The sequence below is a fragment of the Lichenostomus cassidix genome, chromosome 3 (genome assembly GCF_008360975.1).
Source record: "Lichenostomus cassidix isolate B80296 chromosome 3, HeHo_3.0, whole genome shotgun sequence".
NCBI classification, from domain to species: Eukaryota; Metazoa; Chordata; class Aves; order Passeriformes; family Meliphagidae; genus Lichenostomus; species Lichenostomus cassidix.
This window is the reverse complement of record NC_139483.1, coordinates 58,136,006-58,157,876: the sequence shown is the minus strand read 5'-3', so window position 1 is coordinate 58,157,876 and position 21,871 is coordinate 58,136,006. Positions and strand designations below refer to the sequence as shown.

At 36.2% G+C, this 21,871-nt stretch overlaps 1 protein-coding gene across 2 annotated transcripts in view; it reads right to left on the bottom strand.

Moving 5' to 3' along the window:
- Positions 1-2,465: 2,465 nt before the first annotated feature.
- EPB41L2 (erythrocyte membrane protein band 4.1 like 2) overlaps positions 2,466-21,871 on the bottom strand; it is a 102,180-nt gene continuing 82,774 nt past the window's right edge. Inside the window, exons 15-24 of one of the 2 annotated variants that reach the window (XM_085055961.1) lie at positions 21,044-21,190; positions 19,561-19,665; positions 16,755-16,886; positions 15,868-15,921; positions 15,098-15,658; positions 13,127-13,249; positions 12,525-12,623; positions 10,386-10,466; positions 7,647-7,785; positions 2,466-3,701 (exon numbers count right to left, since the gene is read on the bottom strand). In XM_085055961.1, coding sequence (XP_084912087.1) covers positions 7,678-7,785; positions 10,386-10,466; positions 12,525-12,623; positions 13,127-13,249; positions 15,098-15,658; positions 15,868-15,921; positions 16,755-16,886; positions 19,561-19,665; positions 21,044-21,190 — 1,410 coding nt within the window. In that variant the 3' untranslated portion in view covers positions 2,466-3,701; positions 7,647-7,677. The remainder of the gene's footprint in view (positions 3,702-7,646; positions 7,786-10,385; positions 10,467-12,524; positions 12,624-13,126; positions 13,250-15,097; positions 15,659-15,867; positions 15,922-16,754; positions 16,887-19,560; positions 19,666-21,043; positions 21,191-21,871) is intronic. The other variant, XM_085055962.1, reaches the window with a different exon arrangement.

Genomic DNA, 21,871 nt, shown 5'->3' with positions numbered 1-21,871 from the left:
TTTCATGCTGCTGGCATGAATCATATAAACATATCCTATGTAATTCCTTCACAAAGGAAAAATATGTTTTTAAGTAATACCATAGAACTAAATATTTGTCTAGATAAATTATACAAGCATTATCTGAACATATACGAAGAGAGTGAGTACAAGGAAATAACTGATTTTCAATTACTGCTCTCACTGAGGAGTCCTCTCTCTTCCTGTCTCTAGCAATAATGTGAAGTTATGACTCTGCTCAATCTACAACCAGTAAGCTCATTTAAAACCTTCCTGCCTGTGACTGCCTCCCCTTCACTTCCCAGAACAAAATTTAAAGTCTCAACACTCTAAGGTGGAAAGGTACAGAGAAAGATGGCAAAATTATAAAGGATTGTGAAATCACTTTTGGCTGGGGAACAACTGAAGAGAGGGATTGTTAGTTGTCTATTCCAGTATCTGCAGTGATGCTGTCCAAGGAAGCTAGAGCAGGGGCAGTTTCAAAAGACACAAAGGGTTTTGGTTCTCTTTGTCCTTAAGACACACAGAATGGTTAAAATGACTGCCAGAGGAAATTTTTTTAAAAGCAATTAGCCAAACATCAGAGGCAGATAAATATAAAAGACTGATAGACCCTTAGGTCTTTGAAAATCGCTCAAAGCTGGAATATTTGGGAAAGTACTGCCTTCTAGTATAGTAATTATACTTACACACACCCCAAGGCAAATACCAGTAACCTCAGAGACAGAGATCTGGGAAAGTTGAGTTAGTAGTAAACTCAGTATTTATTTTATTCCATCTGCTTGATGTCTTCTGTGGCCAAACTTAAAGGTGCTATTCAGCTTAATTGTCAAATAGAAGAATACTTCAAAAAACACTTTGTACCATAGTTGCTCACTGCTTTGAACAATAAATCTTTGGTTTAAAGTTTTTCATTGGAGTTACATGCTTGCGCTTTACAAAACCTTTATCTAGGAAACAATCTGTAGAACAAGTCCAACATTTATTATGAACCCTTAGGTTATCATTACTAAAAAGGAAGATGTATTAAGTGTTTTTGTGTAAGACCCACATGACTCACTTTTCTAAGTATTTAAGCGGAATTAATTACTGGAAAATGGGTCTGTAATTGTATTATTTGAAATTGCCCATGTATTATAAAGCTGGCTTGTGAAGTGCCTTGAGAACAATTTCTTTTTTTGTATGTTGTAGTTTTTGCTGTAGATATATAATTTATAAAAAAGTAACAATGAAAATTCATCAGAATTGCAATATATTTCAGAACATTGGAATAATTACTGCAAAACTACTATTTTTAGGACTGATCATACTTAGAGCTTATGTTTTTCTGCATGACAATGGCTGTTTAATTAGTACATGTTTAATCAGTGCAAGTGACAGCTATGCACAAACTATGCTGACCAGAAAATACTATTATTTTTTTGCTGACAAAAGGTTTTATTAGTGTTTGAAGAAATAGCTCAGTGAAAATATTGTTTCAAGAATATTATATTTGCAGTTTTAAGGATTAAATACAATTGCAATTAAACTCATATTGATCTAGTGTCTAACTAATCAGACCAATCCAAATCAATGAGTTCAAGTAATATGCTTTCCTCCCATCAAATGAGACATGCAACTCATACTACACCATATCAAAAATACCTTAAAGATTTTTATATAGCTTTTTCTTTCGCTTTTACAGGAAAAATTCACTGAGACATCCTTCTAAATGCATATGTGTCCATTTTGACCTACACTTACAATATCCCAAACTTGCCATTTCTTTGACAACCTCCCTACTAAAGCAGTGCTGTGGTAGTGTTTTGTTATCAGGCTGGATGGGGTTCTCTTCCCCTTTCTGAAAGGCAGAGTATCTCTGTTTTAGAAGGAAAGCAGGCAAAACTGTTATCTGCTAATTTTCCAGGTAAAGTGGATGCAATTGAGAATGACTACATATGTACAGAAATTAACATCTCTGTTACTGTTGTCTTATGTTATTCAAACTATGCAGAGCCAAAGCTAACACGGAACTTCTGTTACATAAGCATGCTGACAGATGGCAGCCATCTAAACTGAGAATAGCACCAAAAATACATTGCTCAGAAGTGAAGAAGAACGTAGTGAGAAGTTTTATGATTTGTTTTGTTATCTGAAAACCACAGTAGATCCTAACTCAACAAACTCAGTAGAACCACTTGCAGATTGAGGGGCATTTTAACTTCCACTGTGATGTTCAAATCTCCTGTGTTTTTGCAACTGAAAAATTTTTCTCCGAACTACAGAAATCAGGATGTTTATTGGAAGATGTTTAAAAAACCCTGCTACTGAAGTATCAGGCAATCATGCCACCCTTCTGGCAGCCCTGCAGACCTCTTGCACTAATCCCTGTTTTTAAGGTTCTGTGACCTCTAGAATTGCAGTTCTCAGAAGTAATCTGCTCACTTTAAATATCCTCCAAGCTTATGTCTGAGTGCCAAAAGTCATACAGAGAATAAACAACTTTATTTTATAACAGAATTACAGAAAGCAAAATATCACTTAATACAACTTCAAGCTACTATAAATCTAATTTGGCATTTTAACTATACACAGAGTCAACAGCAAAAAAAACCCCAAACAAACAACCCCCCTGCAAGAACAAATTAAAAATAAACCCCAATATAATTAACAGGTTTTTGCCATGGCAGTATCAACTGATAGTACTCTCTTATTATTTTATGAATGTAGTCCATCTTACACCTTTTATTCAGTATCCCAAAAACCTGCATTAACCATTAGAGGAAGCATGTGAAACATATACCTTCTTTGTAACAGAAATGTCAGTTCTAACATGGAGACACAGTGAGGTTTAATAGCAAGCGAGCATTCTACACATGTATTCAAATAATGGAAGTATTGAAATTGGGACACAGTAAGAAAAAAAGCACTACGGTTTTAAGCTGCCTAGATCATCTCTTGTTGGAAAAAGAGAAAGATATTTTGTTCTTCCTTCTTTCCTTATCTGGAATGCTGCAGACAGCAAAAAGTCTGCAAAAAGTTGAGCATTGGCACCAAAGTGCAAAAAGAACACAGTGCTCAGTCAGAAGAAATGTGTCTGCAACTCCTTCTCCTCTACAGACTGCCACACCATCTCTGCTCTACAGAGAGGAGAACCTTAGAACAGAAAGAGTTCCAGAGATACAGTATAAAATTTATTCAAAGAAATATATTTTTTCAAATTTTAGCAAATGTTTTATTTTTATAAAAAACTTCGTAATGTGATATCATATATTTACCCAAATAATCTGAAAAAAAAATCTGTAAATTACTCCAGTAAGAGATTTTACTTGAAATATTTGAAAAAACCTATATCTAAATTAGTAAAGATCCTCCTTCCTGCACAATTACCACCTGCTCCAGTGAACAATGCTTTCCAGATTTCTTTTGTTCACTTTCATATAATTAATAATTGGTTTCAAAAAATACAAGTATTTGTGCAAAAGAAGATCATACCCTCTAAAACTTCATTTTAAAAAAATCCTCTAAGATTGTTAAGAAGTGGTTATAAAAATAAACAAGAAAGATTGTAAGGGAATATAGACCAAAGATGTTAAAATGGAGTTTGGTATTGGCATTTAAGTCGTGAACATCTGGTCATCATTGCTAGGCCTGGTGGATTCAGTGGAGTAGTGACGACTTGGAATGGTTACAGTTCTTCGTGGTCAGTATCATTTTTATTTCTGGAAGAAAAAATGAGGTGGAAGGTTACATAAGCATTTGTAACGTATACCACATGAATGTCACATCAGAGTGAGAAATTAACTTTCTCTATGCAGGGTTCTTAGGGTTTTTTTCACAGGAAAGGGAAGGTTATTTCATAAAAACAATGTTGTATTGACTAAAATCCCCTTCAAACATTAGGCAAACAGTACTACACTTTCTCCAAGTACTCATCTTGCTTTAGAGCATTTTTCCTGTCCCAAAATTCTCATGTAATTTTAATTATGGCCCCTTGCACAGTTTACTGACAATTTTAAACCACAACACAAAGCATAAATAAAAAAGGAAGGTTCTTGTTCAATCCAGCAATCCCTCAGAATTAGAATGCAGTATTTTTTTTATTAGAGGAAACAAGTCTACACAAAGAATACTGCTATAGTCATCAGAGCTTTCATCTGAAACACAGAATTAACACAAAATTCATTGCATGAGTCCATTGCCTAAGCACAGGAGAGCAAAGGGCTCTTGACAGATACTCAAGGCACTTCAGGTGGCTTGCTTTTGTTTAGACCACTAAATTTTTTCCCTGAAGTTTAACTGAAAGGCATCATCAGTCAAACAAGTCTCCAGGTCTGACACAAAAGCAGCACGGAGAAATGTCCTCTTTTGCTCTCACACAAGCATTACAGACCATGAGCCTGTAAAGTAATTGGCAAACACAGACAAGAACATCTGACACACTCTGGTACTTTGCAAACAACCATTCCACAATATATATGTTTCCAAAATTCAAAAACACACAACCCTCCACCAATGGAAGGAATTCTTCGAATGCTTTTTTCCCCCAAATAAAATTTTTACAAAGTAGTTAAATATTTGATGAATGAATGGAATCAACTTTGCAGCTGAACAGTAATGTAGAAATGAGGTGCAAACGCACCAAGATAACTTTTTCCTCCCATGACACAGCCTCTTCTAGAAAGATGTAATTACTCCTATGGGATAGATTCCGTTGAACACTGATTCTGGATTAAGGATGAAGAAGCTGGCACATTCTACACACATAGAAGAGAAGAGGCAATCCCTGCTCACAAGACCTTTAAATTCACACTGATTAATAATAAATGTAAAATGTGATGGTAGCACATATAATAGCAAAACCTTGCAAATCCAAACCATCTGTTCTGCTGTCTCAGTGTATCTTTCTACCTTAGATCCTGCGATGGAAGTGCTGAAAATATGCGAGGAGTGGTCTGAGTGTGCATGTTTAATGTTGCTGTGTACCCAGGGACCACTGAAATCACCCAGAGCACAGGCATTCTCCTTACTGCAAACAGCTCTCACAAAAGTAATGTGTATTTTTCCAAGCCTTCTAGAACATTCATGTGATGTAGGGACTCATTGACAACCCCCTATCTCACAGTTCAGTACAGTTTCCTGTTCTCTCCTGTGCTTTCAAAGCAAATCTGGAGCACACATGTTATACTCATTTTCAGTGTCACTAAGCAACAAAGCTACGAAACAAATCCAACTGAACGCTGAAATAAAGGTACCATGAAAAAACAGAGATCTGTGTTTTTCCCCCATGCCTCACAATCAACCCCCAGCTCCATTGTTATGCAGAGTTTCTACCATTATCTAATGGGAAAATAGTTTTTAAAAGTATTAATGCTATAACATTAATATCCAAGTGAGTGTTGATCTAGCACTTCTGAACGTGATCCATGTTTTCTCCTGATTTGTACATTTATGAGCAAAAATTACTAACTTCTTTTTCAAACACACAATAACCTGACCAAATCTGAAGAAATTTCCCGTAGGCAGCTCAAACATGTAAATTTACATGGTGAGAAGCTCAGAGAGAAACTGGCCAGAAGATACTGTCTAAACACACACAATCCAAATAAACATTGTAGTTCTAGCACAATCTGTATGAGGTCAGGAAATGCAAGTAGAACCACTTTGACAGAGAAGGTGGATAAACTTCCTGACTTCAGGCAGAGGGCAGGCATCCTACTCTTATCCTCATATTCTCCACAGCATTTGACATTGCTGCTCTATGCAGTAGTGCACATAGTAGGAGTTCAGGACAAACTCTCGGAAGAGTTACATGTTCAGTGATGAAATCCAACAATTCTGCCAGCAGATGAGAAAAGCTCTCACCCCAATACCCCACCACAGGCAGTCTCTTAACTGACTGTGTCAACAGCTAGCAATGTATATCAGCTCTCCCCTCCCTCAGCCACACACAGGTACCCCCACTACTACCCAGATGTTAAGAAAAGAGACACTTGTAGGCAGATTAAATAAACTAAGGCTTTAGTCTACGTCTTTTAGCTGAAAATATGCATCTGTGATCACACTAGCTCAGGAAGAGTCTAATTCCTCAATTACGGTCATCCTTCATGGAACAGCATTCAATAGACACACTTTATATCCTCTCAACCAATATCTGAATCTTTTCTCTTCTGGATCCCAGAAGTGATACTTGACAGTGAAATCTTCAGCTCTTAGGAAATTCAGGCACAGGAATAAAATGGATCTTTTTAACATGACAAATTATCAGGATTATGTGAAAAACATCCTCCCCTCTAGTAGCTTACACCAAATTTGGAATCAAGTCAAGTGCATAATTTTTCATATATTCCTGGCACTTCATGACTGTGCTCAAGTCTGCTAAAGCTGCAGGTTGAAATTTATAAAAGGTAGTTTCCTCGGGTAAAGAATTTAATTCAATACTAAGGGAATGCCTGTCAGCACAGGACATAGAAGTCTCTTTTCCATGGGCAACAACCACCACTGTATAAAATACTGAACCAGGGAAACAAGAATCATGACCACTCTAATTTCTTTAAAACATATAAAATATATTTATTTTACCCTGTCTGCCCCTACAATAACATTAATCAAATGGCATAATAAAAGCTCTAAGTTGTACTAAAGCAATTTTCCTTCTTGAGATGAGCCAGTAACATCGCTGCTCTTCTAGCTAAATCAGCTACAGAGACTGATCAGTGAAAAATCAGAGGTCTCCTAATGAAGGCTTAAAGCAATGGTTTTTAAACTCCATTTCTTTATAAATCTCTCCCATTGGTATTTAACCCTTCCACACAAAACCTTTTTATTTAATCTGAACCTACCATCAACAAAATCATCAAGTTTGAAAAAACCTGAAGCTTGAGTCTCGTACTAACAGCATGGCAAGCAAAGGAAATCTGAAGCTTTACACCCCCAAATGGTTACTGAGCTTTGAGACATTAGCCTCTAACAAGTGCAAGAACAGATTATTCAGTGCTCATCCTGATCTTTCTATGGAATACATGAAGCAGAGCTGTATTGTGGATTTTTTCCTTCTTTGTTTTCTTTTTCTACCTAGAAAGGTGGGCCTAATAAACTAACATTACTTCAAATAGCTTTTTCAGCTGATAAAAGGTTTTAAAACTTGAGCTTCCAATGCATTTACCTTCTTACCCAGGAAAATGTTAAAAGGACAAAAATTTCAGTGTGTTTAGGATTAAGAATTAGCTGACTAAACTCAAACTTCCAAATGTGTCCTTTCACTACTGGAAACTACACAGTCTTCCCACTAAACAAGCACAATGTGAGGCAAGAACTATAAATGTGCAGGTAAACAGAAAAGTGTGACACATCCTTCATATTTTGCAGAAATAGCTCAAACTCACTTCAATATAAACTGTAACAACTTGACCAAACATCGCAGAAAATGCCATGAGAGTATTGTGACAAAACTGGAAGACATATATAGGAACATTTGCAAGAATAAATGACAGCTTAGACCTAAGATCAAAATTCTTACACTAACAATCTTCTATTAGCACCTGTTTCAACTCACCCTTTCGTGAATGCCTGTTTTAAAGGTGCCCCATATTCCTCAGCTGAAAGACATGAATGCAACAGAAAACTGATGCTACATTTTCCTATGGTAATTATATGCATAAGCTTACCTGAAGTATTTGCTTGAGGTCGTTTTTGATTTTAGTCTTCATCTTCCTCAGCAAGTTCGGTTTCTTTGTGCACCACCACTCTTGTTACAGACATGTCAGGGTGCTGTTCTTTGGCTTCTTTGATTGCCTGTGCCAGGGCCTGCAAATGCATTTGAAACATGGAACTTAACAATACCAAAAGGACATTCATGGGGGAGCCAGAGAATGGGAGAGTAGCTTTGATTATAATCTTTCAGAACAGCAAATTTCTGAACTTGAGAAGGATCAAGGGTAAAAAAAAAAACAAGCAAAGCCCAAACCAAACCAACCCTCAAAACACAAAACCCAAACAAAAGGAAAAGAAAAAAACCCACCAGCCAAAAAATTTACCAAGATTTCCAGGAGGTAACAAATAACCATAAAGTTGTAAGATAACTTTCTAGCTCATCTCAGGAAAAAAAAGTATTCTTATATCGCAGATGTTTTTGAACTTATACAAAAGATCTAACAAATAATGCCTTAAAAAGAATGTAAGACAGTACAGAAAAATAATAGTTTCCTCAACAAAACAGAAATACTGTTCCAAATTCCAAATACTTTGGAATGTATACTAAGTATGGTACTGAAACTCTGGAATACGATCATAACAGAAATTCCTTTCTCAACAGAAGAATCTAATTTTTCCCCTTGCACTAGTTTTAGAGAAATTTCTCTAGCTTAATTCAGGAAAGTGTAAATGTAAGTATTATTCAGTTTCTAATAATCCCTCCTTCCCATTCTGAGAAATTTTATCATCTTAAGAGCTGTACCAATATACACAGGTGGATTAGATGACTATCATAGGTCTCTTCCAACTGAAATGTATTATTTTATTCTACATCACAGTCAACCACATAAGATCGCCCTTTGAATCATCACAGGTGAAACAGCACCTGGGACATTCTCTTTCTTGCCCTGATCTACACATCTTATTTCAGTGAGCTGTATCACTGCTGGAACCTAACATAAGAAAAAACCAGAAGACATGGGAAGGTGTTCAAAGGCAACAGTTCATCTGTTCACCTTAGCACCAAATACAACTAAAAAAAACCCCAAAAATACTAGAAGGAGCAAGAAAAATCTAATGATAAAAAAGGTTTATTTTAATTAAGAAAAGTGATTATTTCCTGAGCTAGCTACAGGTATTAAGTGAGAGAAGAAATAACTAACTCTGAAGAGAGATTGAAAACACCAACATTAGGCATCCTGTTATGTGATACTGAATTTGAAATCCTATTAAGGGAATATTTACAGGACACATGATGTGCATTGGTACAATACTGATGTTTGCTGCTTGTTTACAATCAAATCAAAAACAATGAAAAAGCCCTAAGTCTCTAACTGTTAAATTACAACAAGTAATACAAACATTTGTATTCTGAAACTCCAAATTGAAATATTATTTTTCTATTGAAAACTGTTCTAGTGATATAGGGAGCTAAAAGACAAAATAAAAAACATCCAGCATATTCTTTGGGCATTTAAGAAGCTCCACATTCACTTAAGTGGTAGATATTTCTTAGATCTCTTAAAGCTGCTCACTGCGCTTTTAAACTTTAGTGATTAAAACTATATTTCGAACTTCTTTTTTTATAATTTATTTTTTTACTTCATTATTCACTTATCTCAAATTAAAGAAGGCCTTTGAGAATTGTCTGGTATACTAAAGCTATTTTGTGACCTTTCTAGACATCTGAAGTACACTGAACATGAGGCAAGGCAAACAAGCCATCCATGCCTGATGCTAAACAGAACTGTTTTACGAGTTTCAAGAAGAGATTCAACTTTTCAAAAGACACTTTCTGGATGCAAATCAAAATGTGAAAGTAAATTCCTCAAGAACTCTCAATATATTACAATTCATAAGTTAAATTAATCCCTGTTATGCTGATTTGTGAAACCTTTATGAAGTTAGAAATGGATTCACTGCAAGGTAGGTTTTTCCATTTGTATTATCCAATGACTGGCTTGTTACTGGCTTGTTGGCTTGTTGATTGGCTTTCTTACTATAGTTTCTTAGGTAAAAAAAAACAACCCTGTGTAATCATCACTACAAAGGCCAGATAATTAAGTTTTCTCAATTATTTTCCTGTGTATTGCTCAAATTCAGCCTTAATAATTGGGCACATACAAGCAATTTTAACTGTAGTTTCTAAGACATTGTAAAATACTGCTTTAGTACTGATGGAGATGAAAGGTACATACAATTTCAGCAGATCAACAATTACTTTTGTTACACATAATTCTACAAATACTGCCCAAAACCTAATTTTTAAATCGAGCAGTTTATATTTTAATGTATTTCAAAGCTTTCAGCTGAAATGAATGCTGCATTCAGATGTTGCTGATACAATGCAGTAGAGACTCCCATCTATTCAGATTAGCGTATCAAAATGAGATTATTTCAGTAATGCTTTTCCTCCCAATGCAAAAGCTGCACTAAATAAAACGGATCTCTTCCAAAAAGAGTAATCCCTTCAAAAATAGTAAAAATCTATTCACATGACCTATGATGCAAATTTACAAATGCTGTTTTTCTTTCACATATATTCAAAAGGCTTCTTATTTGCAAAACACAACTTCTTAATAACTATGCCACAATTAACAGTCTCAGGATCTTTCTATATCCTTTTATTCAATTTTTCTACCTTTTTCTTACTTCAGATTTCTGACACATGATCTAGATCTCACACATTTTAAGTGTTAAGTTTGCATACTCACCTCATCATGGTCAATATCTGCATCTCCAGTAATGACAATGCGCTTCTCAATTCTTGTTTCTGATACTCCACCTTTTACCATCTACAGATGGCAAAAACAAAAAAACCCAAGAAAACATCCCTGTAATTATTCCATATTTCCACAAAGCACTCCTTTCTGTTGCACTGAAGCAAACAGATTTCTGCGTCTGAATTGTGATTAGTAGTAAATGTGTTCAGTGCTGAATCATCCTTTCCTTTTCCAGCTACGCAGTTGGTCCCCTTCTAGAAATTGCTAGACTTGATAAAAATCAAGCAATAGAGAATTACTTCTGTTACATGGAGCCCATGTCCAGCAAAAAAATTCCAGCTTCTTCCACCACATAAATCTGGCAACATGGAAATTTCAGGAGCCTTTTCTTTGATTTTAACCCATCTATCACGGGCCTCTCCTCAGTCATAATTCTATGCCATTAAATACAAAGACAACTGAAAACCATATCTGGTTTTCTGGTAATTTTTCTCTGGTAATTCTGCCATTCAAAGACTTTCATCAGATATTTTCAACATATTTTACACTGCTGAATACTTTTGGCTTTTTTTTCTTCATTTCTTATTCTAAAGATTAAAACACTTTAACTTACAAAAAATTCTCACAGAAATAACATTCTTTGCCTTTTAAATCAGCCTGTGCATGAGCAAAGAATAAACTACTACTTAAGATACACTGACCATACTAGAGAACAGTCAAGATGACTCTGTTAAGAACACCACTAGAATGTTGAAATTATTTTGGCAGGTCCCTTTACCAGTAATGAAAAGTTTGGGATATAAAATAGTAAGTTAAGTTAGAAAATTCAAACAATCTTGTCCCTGTTTATCATCAATTCAAAAAAAGGTAAGAATCTATTGCATCGTGGTAATCCCAGTAATTTTTCAGTAGAAAACAAGACTGAAACTATTTTCTTTAACTGTTCCTTCCAAGAAGCAAGATTATTTGACATCTGAAATTGACAAGCAAACGTACACTTCCCATCAAAACTGTGGGTCAATTCACTGAATAAAAATTTTTTCCTAAAATGGTGTGGCTTAATGATTCCAAAAGGGAGCAGGAGTCTGAAAAGGATCTGTTGACTGGTCTGTATAACCAAACATATGCATTTTCAATTCTGAGCTTATTTTATTTCATGTGACTCACTTTCCGAAATTATCCTTCCACTGTCATTTTGTGCATACAACTTTCAATCTTCAGAACATTTCAATCTTTAGAAAATATATCCAGTAAGAAGTGAATTATTGTTCTATTCTGTCATGCAAAACTTCTGCATCTTGGGGGGAATCCTGAGTTCACAATTTGTGTTTCCCTCTTCCATTTTGCTTTACCCTAAACAAAGCTTCTGTAATTTTCTTAGAAAAAGATGCTAAGAGTTCAAAGAGGAGTTGAAAACTGTGCTGTTTAGGCATGCCTAAAATTTGACAAGTATTTACATAAATTAGCAATAACAATAATCATCATCCCACTTTCGTAGTTCTAATGCACTCTGGCAAGAAACATTTCACATTTTGTATTTTACGTGAAAGAGATGTGATGTCTGGTTAACACCGAGTTTTCCTTTCCTTTACAAGCATGGAATGCAGAGCAAATAGTTCAGCATCCAAATACGCTTCCAAAGTAATCTAGCAGAATCATCTGTTTGTAAATATACCCTAAACCTAACACAAAGTTTGGGAAAACATTGTTTCAGTTCATCACGGTGCCATTAGCAGGGCTCCTGTGGACTTCAGACAAATTAGTTACATTAGTAAAGATTCTGTAGCATATCAGTGAGTGATGACAGGACTGAATCAGTAAAAATTTAGTTACATACTTATTTGTCAAATGCTGAAAACAAGACCTATATGAACTACTAAAAACCCACTAATTATATTTTTCACCCTTTCCCTATCCTCTTCCCAGATATTCCTGCTTATTCATTAGGGCTTCTGTCTACAAAATCTGTGTACAGAAAGATTAACTCTCACACACACCTGGAACAAATCCCTTCCATTTCAAGTTACTTTTTCTCAATGAATTAGCAGATATACAAGAAACTTAATGCAAAATTGTTTTTTGAGGGTCTGGTGTCTTTTTTAGTTAAGAAAGACATTAGACATATTTTACCTTTGTGATGTGTGTAGTTGTGGTAGTAGAAATGGACTCTGATGTAATTGTCTGTGCACTCACCAGCACGCCGGTATCACCACCAGCATTGCCATCAAGCTATAAGAAAAAAGAAATTGTATTTTTGTAGTTTGGCATTTAAAAAACTTTGTTCCCACAAGAGAAAAGGCTAGTTTTCTTATTAAACACATTCTTTAATTCAGCTAGAACTGAAATCTAAATAGAAGCTATCCAAGTTTACAGAGTCATGTAAGGATATTATTATGGCTCATGCCTGTGTAAATTTCATGATCACAGTTACATGTTCCTTTCAGGAGCAATGAGGTATTTTAATCAAGTTTCCAAAACTGTATTAAAGTGAGTTATACATTAGTAGACGACAACTAAATCTTTATGTAGAAAATTAGCACTTCTGAAGTAATATGGTTTTGTCACATTTCACATACCTAATTCATAGCCAAAGTATATTCTTATCAGCTAGAAAAAACTATATGCTTTTGAAAAGCATATTTGAACATTATCTATTTTAATCCATGTAACTGGAATAAAAATAAGATTGCAAATATAGCAAAAAAAAAAAAAAAGCAAACCAGTCACCATACCTGTGACGACTCATATGTGATAGTTTTAGTTTCTGTTTGAACAATTGGAATTTCTTTAGTGGAGATTTCAGTTCTCTGTGTAGCATCTGAAATGGTTACCATCTCTGTTTTCACTACTGGAGGCTGTGATGCAAGAAATAAGCAATCAATTCAAAAGACAAAAGAAGGTTTGTAAAGTGGACCAAGTAAACACAACCAAAAGCTCAGAAAAAACGTAACAGTAAGATAAGTATTTGACTGAGTTCCCATATAAAAAGCATGCAATAAATAAGCAAAATGAAATGAAGATTAATACATCAGCCCTCTAGTATATCAATAACATCGAAGGAAAATTTAATCTCCTAATAACCTTGTCAAAGATCAGTGTTTCAGCCAACAGTGCGTATCAAAGAACAATTTCTAAAACAAAGCTGCAACACATATATTGAAAATGTGTAAAAGCACCACTACAAAAAAAAGTTAAAATCTTAGTTTGAGTAAAGAAATTGATAGCTAGCTCAGACAGATGAACTTCATATTAGAACTAATCTGGGGAAATACCTATCATGCCTCAGTCTGCAAATCAGGACTAGAAATTCTGTAAAAGTTCAACTTTTTAATATGTACTACTTCTGGAAAAGAAAATCTTTCGAAAACTGGATTTTAAGCAGTCTAAATTTAATGCAATACTTCTCTAAGTCAATGACTTATTTTGAACAGCAATCATAAAAAGCCACTTCAAAAATTTAGAGTTAGCTAGTGGTGTTCTCTGCAGTATCACAAACAAAGCAATTAACCTGGGGTCTGTAAGCTAATGAATTCATGACTTATTATATTGGAGCAGATTTTAATTATATTTAAGAACTAAAGCCTTTTGATCTTTTTCTAGATGCATCAGCTGCTATCTTATATTGATTTTGGATACACATGGGATAAATCCTAGGAAAAAAACCCAAAACCTTTCCACGCTTGCACACACAGCAGTCCTTCTCCCCTTCCTCCAACCTATCTATGTTTTTAGGAAGTGTGGGTGCTTGCCAATTTTAAGTCTAATAAACTAATTCTTTCACGTCATTAATCAGAGCAGCTGTGTATGCAAGAGACTACAAAAGAAAGAATATGAGTTGTTTGGATATAGAAGTAGAGGGAAAAAAATTGCCACCATTACAAGAACAAGCAGGTAGAGAATACAAAAAACCCACTGAGTTATTGAAAAACTAGGCAGAAGATCATGACAAATTTACAAAGACATACATTCCTGCATTTCATTTTTTCCCCCTTCTGCTTCTTTATCATTTGCCCAGTAATGAACTCTTTAACCTTGTTTGGATTGAAACAACTGGTTGTGACAGGAACCCATGCATACTTCCTCAGTATCTACTGAACTAGGAGACTTCACAGAAACATTGTGATGTGAGCCTCTCCCCTTCACAGTGCAGTGCTCTCACCTGTGCAATTTCTAGCCATACATATTCTAGCCCACAAATCTGCAAGGTTTTATTGAAGGAGGAAAAAAAAGACAAGAAAAGCAGTGAATAATTATGGGGGGAAAAGGAACAAAAATTTGTGACGGGTGCTTTCTAATTTCAATTTGCAAGAGTTTTCCAATCACAATTACGTCATGGACTTGTCAAAAACAGTTGACAAATAGACAAGACAAGACTTAAAACATTTGAAACACGTAAATAATAAATACACATTATGTATGTGCATATAAAATAAAGAGGAGATTAAAAAAAAAAAAAGAGAGATCTCAGTCTTCGGAAGGTTTGCCTTTACTGGTGATTTTCACTCAGTTCTAGCAAAAAGTCAGAAACCATAACTGAAGGAGACAGAATTTCACTGCTCATCAATGGTTTCCCCTTCCAAATGATCTGAATCTTGTTGGATGCCAGAAGATGTGGAGGAATAGGAGAAGAAGAAAGGCAGGTATATTTTCACCCCAAGAAATATCTCTGCTTAATCTAGTTGTCATACTGTTCTACCATTTACCTCAGAACAACAAATTAATTGTGGTGCAACATCAATGTCAACATGAGACACATCTCCATTGAGTTTGAGCTGTTCCTCCTCTTTTTCTTCACCTAAATCTTGCTTAATTTGCTCTGACAAATTCTTCTCCTCTGTAGCTACAGTAACTGTATTTTCCTGGACCAAATCTTCAGCTGTAACTTGTGTGTGCTCAACTGGTACATTTAGTTTACTGCCTTCTGTTGTGGTTTCCACATGCTGCGTTTTTTCTTCATGCTCTTTCCTTTTCATGTCTTCCTCTTCTTCCTGTTCTTCCCTGATGACTTCCTCAATTGACCTATGATGTGGCTGGTACTCTCCCACCTCTTCATCCTCACTCTCACTACTACTGCTGCTGCTGCTACTATCTGATGGCAATGATGAAGAGTCCTTTTTTGACAGGTGCTCCACCTTACATGTCTCCCCAGCATCAGTGGCAACTTGCATTTTCCCTTTGTTGGTTTCGTCTACGACTAGTGTTTCTTCTATCCCAAACTCTGCCTGCTTCTTCTCCTCCACTATGTCCAGAGTCTCATGTGAACTCTGCACAAAAAACATGGATGAGGAAAAACAAAAGTAGAGTATATGAATAAATTAAAATGATGAAATAAAATTAGCTGATGGCTGGTTCATGTCATATGGAAGACAAAAGATAGCTGTGATGGTTAACTGAAAAAAGAGGGAAGGAAAGAATGAAGATGGATTGAAAGAGTTAGAGCCAAATTTAGCCATGGAAAAAAAATCTGTAGAACCTTATCAGCATCGCTGACTCCAGTACAAGGCCCTTCTGCTCTGGAAGCATGTCTCTGTGAAACAAAAAGCAATCAGGGACAAAAATCAATGCATAACCCTTTTCAACAGTGCAATATCCTGCAAGCAAGCTTTTAAGAATGTATACACATGATACTAGACAGATGCTACATAGTCACTGCAAGATGCTAGTTTCCTTACCCTCCATTGAAAAAGTTATCAAAAGTAGACAAGAGTTATGGAAATTATTATTGGCATTTAATTTAATCATGAAAACCGGAAAATAAAAGCATAAATGCACTAGCCAGTGATACTACCGAGGTGATTACTTCTCTCAGTTAAATCAGGAATTAAGAATAAATAATATTAAAAATAAACCGAAAAAAATAATGTTCTACTACCAGTTTGCCATAATTAAAAGAAAAGTAAAAAAGGCTTTATTGTAGGGTTTTGTTAATTGTCTTTTGGTCTGTAACTTTACAAAACTGAATAGATAACAAGAGGAAGACTGTTTAGGGTAGTAATACATGACTATCAAGAAGATGTTATTAGAATTTAGTTTGGAGCCGAAAGGATGATATTAAGATAGTTATATTAGTATTTGTTTCATAACAAAATAACGGCGGCTATCCAAGAGCCCACAGTAAATGATGCATCAGGCGTCAGTTTTAACAGAATGTATTTTTAGCGCACAGTTTGCAGCAAAATTAAGAGCTCGAACGAACACAAAAAGCAACACACCATCTGTGACTTAATCCTAGCTGTCGCTGCCGTTTGCCCAGCGCAGCAGGCAGGGAGCGCCAGCTAAGCGGCGGCGGGCCGGACTCTGGGTCAGCCGCCCGCAGCCCGGCCCGCCCTGCCCCGGCCCCGCGCCCAGCCCGAGCAGCACCTGGGCCCGCGCCGTCTGCTCCCCCGCAGCGCCCTCTGCTGGCCCCGGGCTGGCGGCGGCGAAGGGCCCCGTGGTGCCGGCGCCGAAGCGCTCCTTACTAAACAAAATGGAGGTTATCTCCTCTTCCAGGCTCTAGACGGGTCAGAGAAGGGAAAGGGGACAATTAGACAGCGGCGGACGGAGCGGCAGCCACCTACAAGGGAATGGTTTGGCAAGAGAGAGAGACGTGACAAAGGCAAGGGCAGGAGCGAGGAGACACGGACAGAAGACACAGCACAGCCGAGCGCTGGGGCTGCGCCTCCGCCATGCACAGCACACCGTGCAGCTGAACACATCGACATCTACACATCCACATTTACACGGGATGCCTAAACAGCACCGTTTACTTAGTTGGTAACTCCGTATCTACTATTATTTACTATTATTTACTATTATTTATTATTTTTTCCTTTTAAAAGTCGATTTTTGACACTTTCGAATGCCCAGTTGGATCAGAGCTCCAGGGCTGTCAATCACATTTGCTTAGAATACATACCCACAGCACTGAAATGTTGAAATATTTCTTATTTCTTTATAATAAACGTTATATATAGATATGTTTTAAAAGACTTAAATATCCTAAGCACATTAATGTCGATTAAAACTCTGTTTTCAAAAAGCCTTTCCCATTTTAGTGGGAAAACATGTTTTTCTCAAACCTATATAAAAGGTTACACATTGCTTTAAAGCATAAGTTATGTTCATAGTCTGGTCTGTCTTCTGTAGGGCTATAAATCTGTATGTTTAAACAAACTTTGAAAGGTCATGTGGGTACAAGTGTCTGAAAAGGCTACAATTCTTTATTCCAGGTTTCCTTCCACAAGCTCTGCTAAGAAGTTAGAAGTAAAAGCGGTTAAAATAAAAAGCCAACAACATACAAATACATAACATGGACATAACACAGATGTTGACAACATTCCATGAGATACATTTCAGCCCTCCTGCAAGGCACTACAGAGAATCATGCCAGAAGCAGACACCAGAGGAAAGCCAAGGTGCCATGCACACAACTGCAGCCGTGGGGACTCACCGTGTGAGCAGTGATGTAGAATATGAACTGACAGAGGTTACACCATGTACATACACTACAATGCATATGGCATGCAGAAGAACAGAGAAGGAAAAACAAAAAGAGCCCCTAACTTGGGTTTTTTTTTTTCTACAATAAAATTCAATGGTGGCTAAGAAAAGCTAATAGGAATGCACACTATTAAATCTACATTCATGCAACACTGAATATCCATCTGGGCAATGTGCTCCTTACCTCTACTTTCTTTCCCTAGTTTACTACCCACAAGAAACGTTCATCTTTTAACATTATATCAAAAGACAAAAATGTTCATGATCCTCCTTTCACTGTAGTCAGTTTTTATGGGGTATGTGGTCAGACTGTGTGCATCTCTCTCTATCCCTGTGCTTCCCCTTACATATACAATTAAAGACAGGCTCATACCACCCATCTTTTAGCATCTTCCCACCTTCAAATTTTTGTGTCTTCCAGTCTTTTGAAAGGAAAACCCCAGTCACACAATTTCATTATGCAACCCCTTTTCCCTGGAGCATTTATTAAAAAAGGTTTAAATGTAAAGATAGAATTCATAAATTTTTTATCAGCCTGTGTTTAAATTCCTGGCAAATTCCTTCTGGTACATGGTCATACAGTATAACATGAAATACTGTTTACAAGCTGTGGGAGATGGATTAAAGAAAAAAATATTGTGGGTATCCATAAAATAGAAATATTTAAGGTATTTTTAACATATATATCAATGTGTCATAATTTTTGTTTAATTAAGTCACAGATGCTGTGCACTTGCAAGAGTATGGTGATCTAGAAGTATAGTGGCACAAATGAGATGTACCCAAAATAACATTTCTAATACACAGAAAATTACTTATTTGCAAGCATTTTTGCTGAAGCAAAAGAAAGAAGAAAAGAGAGAATATTAGCAGTAGTATCCCTGCTTTGTTCTCATCTACTATCCAGCTATCCTAAAGGACAGGCAGGGATCAACAGGCATCCATCAACAAATAATTCAGGATGGAAATACAGTTTCCCAAACATCATACTTATATGTGTTACTGAAATAGGACTGCCAGCTTCACATAAACCTAATAGGCTAAAAGTGATGTAAAAGAGCAACATCACAATTGCAACTCAGCATCACTATCACACTGTTCCTAGTCCCACTGGTTACAGAGTACTTTTCATTCAACAGATGTTAAACCAGTTTATCAGGGACAAAACTTCCCTCTTTTCCTGAATGAAAAGCGACATACAAAAGTGCAGAGGTACTTGGAATATGTTGCCTTTGAAACAAAGCTGCACAGCATTAATGATGTGAATAATGATTACACAGTGAACAAACATACAAAGCAAAAAGTTCTTGTGTGAAGTGTCAAATAACTGCAAGCAATTATTTCCATACAGAATGAAAATAAATGCTTTGCTGTCATCCTAGTCACATCAAATACAGTATTTTTTCAGTGAAAAACTGGTTTTCTTTTCAAATAGTGGCCATTCAGAACTTCATGCTTAGCTTGATGTTAAAGCAAAATGTTGCTGGCATTCATATATGTGTGTATCTATACACATATACACACAGAGATCCTGCTTTACAACTCCACATTCTCCTCTCAGTATTGGCTTACAAAAGTTATTTCCATCAAGGAAAAAAAAAAAAAAAGAAAAAGAAGAAAGTGCCCAAGCAACCAAGCTAGCCCACAGCAGATACAGCAAAAAAGCAGCAGGTTTCAGGGCAGCCACCTTATCGGTTTCCTCTGGTTTTGCTCCAGCAATCCATGGCATTGCAATCCATTGTTTCTCCTTCCCAGGCAGTGTTTTCACTTGGAAAATGTGGTCTCCTTTTTTCTATTTGGTTTTCATTTTATAAAACCAGTGTAAATCAACAAGCAATGAGACAGACATACACTATACATAAACATAAAACCAAATCATCTGGAAGTCACAGAACATACTAAAAAAGGAATGAGAAAAAAAAATCCCCAAACCACCAGATGATATAAAACAACTTGCAGGAGCCTCAACTTCAATACAAAGAAATCAACACAGAAAATACACACAACCACATAATAATAAGTTACACTTTTAGATAAATGTCTGTTTCAACCAAAAATATATTCATAGCTATTAAATGAACCACTGTGTCATGAATATTTAAAATATGACCAACATTTCTACCACACCACTATGCGTAGAAATATTAAGGTACTACTCAGAAATTTGAGGAATTTCTTGGCAGTAACCATAAATTAACAAAATAAAGAAGTGATGCATAGTCAGTTGCTATGTTTTCTGTACGCACATACTCGCAGTTCAGATCGCTTACATATCTTACTGAAATAATGTCCTATTATCAAAAACAATTTTGTAGCGCCAGGCCTGCTAAATTGAAAGCTCACCTTTCTGTGGACTGAAAAGAATGCTGAAGAATTTTAAGGGGATAGGGCAACAATACATTTAAGGAAGGACGGGTGGGAAGCATGGTGATAGACAAGGACAACAACACAACAAATTGATTGCTTTAAAAGATTGATTTACTCCTCTACTGTATGAAAGAGGCAGCTAATAACACAATAAAACTAAAAGTTTCACAACAGCATGAGAAATTTGGGCAGCTTTCTTGCTACAGACATTCAGGATGATATCTGTAGAAAACTGTTTTCCATACTGCTGTTTGATGGTTCAGTGAGTTTCTCGTTCAGTCAGAAAGGAGCAGTATAGAGAAAAAGTAGATAAATTCATTTTACAGACTAAGATAGGTACATTTTAACAACTACATTAAATGTGTCCTGAAGTCACCACTGCAAATTAACTGATCACAAAGTCCTTCTGAAACAAAACACAGACTGTGTGTGTATTTATGCACAAGCTGTCTATGAAAAAATAAAGATAGGGAAAAGAAAGGAAAAGTTCTACTGTCACTGAAAAGTTATCTCCATCAATCTGTGTAAATCAGAGTGAAATTTAAGATGTCCTTAACATACAGGAAAATACTGCCATCACTTCAGTTTTCTTCTAATTCAATTGTTCATATAGAAAAATAAAATTCCACACACTATTCAAAGTCAGGTCCAACAGTAAGTGGTAAAAAAGTTAATGTATACTTAGTATAAACAAATATTACATCAGACAAATCAAGTGTTAACCTAAAGGACAAACTGCATTTGCTGTATTACATGCAAGGCTGTATGGAAAGGCATGCGGACAGGTGTGTGCAGTGACATACCCCTTGTGTCTGTAGGGACAGAGGTGTGATACGCCGCTTTTCCCACTCATTTGGGCGTGGTTCAGGTGTGGATTCCATGAAATTGCGCTTGAGCTCACTAATGCTAGCCTGGTGTTTCAGTAAGTCGTCCTGGGTCTTATCCAGGTCCTAGCAACCCGCAACATAAAACAAAGTAGGACAAAACACGACAACAAAAGCAAACTTAACTGGAAAAAAAAAAAAAAAGAAACAGAAGCAGCCAAACCAAGGAAAGTGCCTTGTGTCTAAAAAAGGTAACCTTCTTCGGAGTGCCTCAAAATAAAAAAGTTTAAGGCTATAAGGGACCAAGCTTTTTTGGGGTTGTTATTGTAATGAAGGTCTCTGCATATACTGTTACTTACTTATTTTAAAGCAAAGGAAAAGAATGCCGTACATCGTTATTTAGCAGAGGGTTACTTTCATCCAAAACATGAAACTACTAGCCCTTTGAAACACTAATAATTTCCAGGAGCTGTTTGCTTTCACTTAAAATTTGTAAGCACAGAAGCAAATGTTTCACAAAAGCACAGCTAACATAACTGAAGGTAGCTGTAAGAAAGAATAGCTTAACCCAAGGAACATAAAAATGCATCTTTCTTGATATCCCAAGCTCATGAAGTGAACACAATACTACATGGCTGAATATGCACGCAGCTAACACCAGCATGGCTTCAGAGGGACGACTCATTCTGTCTCTCATGGGGGCTTAAATTTACTGGAAGTATCAGATTTAAAGACTTAAAAACTGTTACCTGCCAATTCTACATTTAAGAACCTGACAGCAGACAGACACAATTAGGAATGGTTTTT